The sequence below is a fragment of the Euphorbia lathyris genome, chromosome 1, assembly GCF_963576675.1.
Source record: "Euphorbia lathyris chromosome 1, ddEupLath1.1, whole genome shotgun sequence".
Lineage (NCBI taxonomy): Eukaryota > Viridiplantae > Streptophyta > Magnoliopsida > Malpighiales > Euphorbiaceae > Euphorbia > Euphorbia lathyris.
In genome coordinates this window covers 106,967,250-106,973,858 of record NC_088910.1, presented here as the reverse complement: position 1 = coordinate 106,973,858, position 6,609 = coordinate 106,967,250, and the positions used below count along the sequence as shown (strand labels likewise).

Sequence of the window (6,609 nt, the reverse complement as noted above, 5' to 3'; positions counted from 1 at the left end):
TTCATGAATAATTACACAATCTTAAAAGATATTTATAAATAGAATACCATTAAGATCGAATAATAAACCCAAAGTCAATGCTTTCCATTCATAACCACTTTATAATAAGTTACAAAATCAGTTATATAAGATAACAAAGATTCTCTATGAATAATAGTTTAAATCAGATTTTTTTTCGACTCTTGCATTCTCCATCGCAAAGCTACTTTATTGGCTGTTATTTTTGGGGTTAAGATTGGTGATCTCCCTTTCAACTACCTTGACATTCCTCTATTTATTGGAGCTCCTCGAGCACCTTTCCTCAAAGCTATTGCGGATCGTATCCTATTAAAGTTTAGTAAATGGATAGATTGTATGTTTTCAATGGCACACCCTTTTAGCTCTGGTTAAATCATTTTTTTCGAGCTCTTTTATTCACTCATTCGTAATTTATAAGTGGCCTACTAACCTAATTTGTAGGATGACCAAGTTTATCTATAACTTCCTTTAGATGGGCTCGGTGCATGAGCGAAAACTTATCACAGTCTCTTAAGACAGCTGTTGCAAGTCATTTAAAGAGAGTGGCGTTGACATTAAGGACATTGCGGCCTAAAACACCTCCATGTTGGGAAAAATGGGTTGGAACATTATTTCAACTAATTATGCTCGATTTGGATTTTAAAGACGCGTTTCTTGAAGCCAAATGGGGTTCCAAGAATGGCGAGTTTGGGTTTTATTAAGAATGTAATAGGGCTTCTCTAGGATGATTGTATTTGGTGGATTAGAGAAAACACGTGCCTTAATTTTTGATACAACCGTTGGATCCTCCCTCTTATTGCCTCACAATGAATTTGAACGATGTTGATCTTGTGCTTCAGTCCAACAACTTGAGCAATTACTTTAGCTCAGATGGCTGGCATGATTTACCATTGGATGTTACTCCCATCGTTGCTACTATTTTGCGAATTAAAGGGGGATTCAATGTGGAAGACTTGTGTGCGTACTAGTCACAAATCAAGGCTATTCAACATAAAAAAACTACTCATCTCTTCGGGTTCCTTCCTTTATGGGTTCTTAGCATAAATTCATTTGGAGAAATTTCCTTCCTCCTTCATAGTCTCTCGTTTACTGGCGGGTGATTAACGGACGTTGTCTACATAAGATAGATTATAACTTCATGGTTTGCAGTCCGCCTCCCACTATGGTCTATGCTAGACTACTACAGAATCATTGGACCATCTTTTATTTAGTTGTAGTTTCAGTCGTACTTTATGACAGTCAATATTCAAACTGTTTGGAGTCAATTTTAGCAGAATCTCGAACATGCAAAATCATTAACAACACATTCATTCTTCAAATTTCTAATCTCTAGTGCACAACGTTAGTTAATGAAGTGTGGCTGCTTTGGCACATTTAGAATAAATCCATTTTTGATGGGGATAAGGTTAATTTTTAGCGAACTCTTCGAGATCTATGGAGTTTTATGAAAGAAACATTACATTGCAACATGGGTCCAATGAAAAATTCCCTCTTAGTTATCATATTATGCGCCATTTGGCTATCGTAGATATCCCCACTTGATCTCCAAAAATTAATAGGTTAACGAAACCTTTAGAGCATCTCCAATAGAGGGTGTCTAAAAGAGTGCCAAAACTTAACACATAATCCTAAAATATAATATTTTATTATCTCTTTCATTCACATCACTTTTGACAACTTTTACTTAAAAAATGCTCCAATAGAGGTTGCTTGAAAAGTTGTTGTTATAATCCTACAAATTATTATTTTATTATAAATATTAAAAATAAAATGCTCCAGATTTTATTATTTCTAGGAGAGGGACCATATATTTTATATTAAAAAACAATTAAATAAGGTTGCCAAGAGGTTGTCAAAAATTGGCAACTTTCCTTGGTACTCACAATCACTCAAATAGTGGGCACCCTTTAAAAGTTGTCAAACCTCATGCCACATCAGCTGGTACTCTTTTGGACATCCTATATTGGAGATGCTCTTATAATTTTAGAGGTCAATCAATTTTATTTCCTATTCGGAAAACTAACGATGTATTGAGCCTAACTACAAAATTGATAGCCATGAGTAGAGGTGGAAAAATGACACACGGTCCGATTACACGACACGAACACGACACATATTTTTAGTGTTAGTGTTGAGCTTAATAGGTAATGAGTCATTTTTGGGTTGACACAAAACTGACACGTTAATTTTTGGGTTGGGTTAGTGTTGATATGTGAAACCAAAAACGATACGAAATGACACAGATATTGAAAATTATTGTTATATTCTCTCATGTTTTTTTATGTCACTTTATTAATAAAGATAATAAAATTATAATTATTAATTGTAAATATTGATTTGAATTTCCTAAATTGTTATAAACACATTACATGACCATCTAACATGATATTATCGAACTTTTCGATAATTATTGTTAACATACTAATCTAAAAATGATATAAAATGCTTAAAAACAGTACCATATCTTCTCATATTTTTAAGAGTTATTATTAATATATATACATAACAAAATTACATGTAATCCGAAAACACGATACGAAATCGACACTAACCCGAATAAATTAATACGACTTTGATACGAAAGTTTTTGAGTTAGGTTTGGATTTACTCTTTTTGACACGAACCCGAAATGACACGACTCGAACACGATAATTGCTAGCTCTAGCCATGAGTATAATATCCCCACTTATAACAAGTTGATTGGTATGTTTTAAGTAAGGTAGGGTCAAAAACGTAAATTGGTGGAGAGGGTCCGGTATAAAAGAATGGGTATTGATTTTTCTATTTCCCGTTTTATTTTCTAAAAACAAAAATCAGAAGAGAGAGAGACAATACACTATACCACTGTAGAGGGTGACAGAACCCCAGAACTAGAGATAGAAAGAGAGAGAGAGTATTGGTACAGAATACAGAATTAAAGTCCATAAATTATAAAATTAGAAAAACAAAATAAAAAGAAATTGTAGGGAAGAGAGAGAGAGAGAGAGAGAGAAGGGTACACTTTATTGCCTTTTTTATGATGCACGCATCCATGGCAGAACAGAGAAGGGTACAGACTACTGCTACGACACAAGGGTAGAAGAAGAAAGATCAAGTGCAACCACAACCAGAGCAACAAACCCCAGAAGAAAAAAAGAGGAATTTCAAAAAAAAAAAAGATTGCAAATTTATAGTAAGTAATGGAGTTGAAATGGAGCTGAAAGTGGATGAAATGGAGCTGAAGAAGAAGAGGAAGAACTGGGACAAGAAGAATAGCTTCAACACTTGTTTTTCTGAAATGGGTTTCTTTTATCTTTGAGATTTTGATTAATGGCATGCATGGAGCGATGGTGGGTTTGAAATCTCAAGAACAAGAAAGTTCCTATCTTTTCCAAATCTGAACCAACCCATTCTTTCATTTGGGGCTTTTGATCTGTTCAAACAAAGAAAAGCTTGGTGGGATTCTTCGTTTTCCGGCATACATGAGTGGGATGCCCTTTCATTTGCAGGGGAAGGGGGGTTTAGAATTTGATATACCTATTTGTTTTCAGCAGCAAACTTGGAAGCTCAAACAACAACAACAACAGGAGCAACTTAATAACTTTGTGACCACAGAGCCGACTTCAGTTCTTCATATGAGAAGAAGTCCAAGCCCACCTACATCGGCTTCAACTCTCTCTTCATCCTTCAACGGAGGCGGCGGCGGCGGAAACTCCACCGACAACACCACCAACACCGATAAAGTGGAAAGAAAGGATGAATGGGCAACATTGCAACCTATACCTACTGGTTTAGAAAGATGTGGGCTTGGCTTAGAAGACTGGGAGAACATGCTTTCAGAACCCAACCAGGAGCAGTCATTGCTCAGGTGGATCGCCGGGGATGTGGATGAGTCTTTTGGGTTACGGCAACTTTTGCAGGCTGGGAATAATCCGGCGGATTTTGAAGGCAATGGCGGTGGCGGTGGTGGTGGGGGGTTAGGGATTGTTGACCATGGACCTGTTTTTGAAGCTATGAGTGGAATTGGGGGTTCTAATTTGAATGGTTTAGTTTCTCTTTCTCCTCCATCATCTTCTGCTGAGTTAGTAAATCATAAAAGTGTTGGATTAGGAATTAATCAGAATCATCCAATTTTTGGTTCTCCAACTACTAACAGTGTTTCTGGTTTGCCTCCTGGTATGGTTTTTCATCAAATTGAAACTTCTGAGGAAAAACCCCAAATTTTTAATCCACAGGTGTTGATGAACCAGCAACATTCTCATCTTCCCCACAGTCAAAACCCTAACTTTTTCATGCCATTACAAGAAAGTCATCTCCTACAGCCCCAATCCAAGCGCCATAACACTACTGGCATGGACTCAATGCCTCAGATGATCCCCAAGCTTCCATTTTCGGACCCCGGGAGCGAGTTACTGCTAAGAAAACACCACCAGCAACACCAGCAGCAGCAGCAACAGCACCTGGGTGTTCCACAAGGGGTTCAATTTCTTCATCCACATCTTCATCAGAAGCCAATGGTGGTGAAAAAAGAAGAAATTGGAGGCCAGCAGCAACACCAGCACCAGCAACAGCAGCAGTACCAACATGCGTTGCTGGACCAGCTCTACAAGGCAGCTGAGCTGGTAGGGACTGGGAATTTCTCACACGCGCAAGGGATATTGGCGCGGCTCAATCAACAGCTCTCCCCAATTGGAAAGCCACTCCATAGGGCAGCTTTCTACTTCAAGGAGGCTCTGCAATTGCTCCTTCTCACTAATAGTAACCCAGTTTCTGCCCTCCCGGCTCGGAGCCCTACCCCATTTGATGTAATCTTCAAAATGGGTGCATACAAAGTCTTCTCAGAAGTCTCTCCGCTTATCCAATTTGTTAACTTTACCTGTAATCAAGCCCTTCTGGAAGCCCTCGGTGATGCTGACAGAATCCATATAGTTGATTTTGATATTGGTTTTGGTGCTCAATGGGCTTCTTTTATGCAGGAACTTCCTCGGAATAGAGGCACTCCTTCATTGAAAATCACTGCTTTTGCTTCTCCTTCAACTCATCATCCTGTTGAGATTCTCCTAATGCGCGAAAACTTGACTCAATTTGCTAATGATAATGGTATAAGTTTCGAACTTGATGTTGTTAACTTTGATTCCTTGGATCAAAACTGTTATTCACTTCCCATTTTTCGATCAAACGAAAATGAGGCTGTGGCTGTGAATTTCCCTGTTTGGTGCTCCTCAAGTCAACCGTTGTCATTGCCTTCTCTGCTTCGTTTTGTGAAGCAGCTTTCACCAAAGATTGTTGTGTCTTTGGACAGAGGATGTGACCGAACAGACCTTCCATTCCCGCAACATATCCTCCACGCTCTCCAATCATATATCCATCTATTGGAATCATTGGATGCTGTTAATGTGGCTTCTGATGCTGTAAACAAGATAGAAAAGTTTCTGCTCCAGCCGAGGATTGAGAGTACAGTATTGGGGCGACTCAATGCACCCGACAAAATGCCTAATTGGAAGACAATATTTGCTTCTGCTGGGTTTACCCCTGTAACTTTTAGCAACTTTTCCGAAACTCAGGCAGAATGTGTTGTAAAGAGGACACCGGTGAGGGGATTTCATGTGGAGAAGCGGCAAGCTTTGCTCGTGCTATGTTGGCAGCGTCGAGAGCTTATATCAGCTTCCGCGTGGAGGTGCTGAAGAACGGCAACAAATTTGACTAGCAGGGGAGAGGAGGGGAGGTTGGTTTTTCAATCAACTGACACCACATTATCAGAGGTTTCAACTTAATCTAATGTTCTTATTATGTCAATAAATTTTTGAATTGTTGTTAATGATGCCTCCTTTTGGAATTAATATGAATTGTCTAGATTGCGAACCTCCGCTGCTGCTTGTTTATCTAGTCAAGTAGAACAAAACATCTAACTGGAGAGTCTAGTAGGGACTTATTTGTTTTCAAATGGATAATATTATTGGTATGCTATTTTCATCTTTTGTTTTCTGGTGGCAGAGTGCTTATTTGTTCTGTTGTATATTTACAATGAATTCGCGACTAGTCGAAATGAGAACTTAGCAGAGGTTTAATCTCTACTTTGCAAAAGCCTTTCTAGTTCATGCCAGTCTCTCTGCATTTCATTCTCTGTTTCGTCATTATGTTTCTTACTAATTTAAATCTAGATGCATGGGCAATATGACGTAGATGAGTAGAGCTTTGGAGTTGAGTGCAACGAGGAAATAATCATCCAAGTTGCATGCCCGTACGTACCTTTAACCGTTGTAAGAATATAATAGTTCTGCATTTCCGATTTAAGAAATAAGCTTGATTCATGTGATTCGCGAAAAGTTGATTTTTGTCCATGTCTTCATGAGTTAGAAGGTGACCGTTGTAAGAATTTAAGAAATAAGCTCAATTCACGAGCTGATAACGTGATTCGCGAAAAAGTCGATTTTTGTCCACATCTGCATGAGTTTCACCTTCTAACTTGGACACTTTAGATCCACTAGATCCCACAGTTGTGATTATTCTAATCGTTAAGATTCCATAGTTATGATTATTCTAATCATTAACCTTTCGGTGAGGCTGAGTTCGATCTTATGTAGAGACAAGAAGATATTTCATTTTTCGGTG

The 6,609-nt window shown here is 38.3% G+C and overlaps 1 protein-coding gene across 1 annotated transcript; it reads left to right on the top strand.

Moving 5' to 3' along the window:
• Positions 1 to 2,827: 2,827 nt before the first annotated feature.
• Positions 2,828 to 5,975, top strand: LOC136210536 (scarecrow-like protein 6). The gene has a single exon (XM_066001830.1). The coding sequence runs from the start codon at positions 3,480 to 3,482 to the stop codon at positions 5,679 to 5,681; it is 2,202 nt and encodes a 733-aa protein (XP_065857902.1). The 5' UTR covers positions 2,828 to 3,479; the 3' UTR covers positions 5,682 to 5,975.
• Positions 5,976 to 6,609: the final 634 nt, after the last annotated feature.

Excerpts from the sequence above, each read along its gene's own strand:
- LOC136210536 (XM_066001830.1), top strand. The coding sequence starts at position 3,480 with ATGAGTGGGATGCCCTTTCATTTGCAGGGGAAGGGGGGTTTAGAATTT.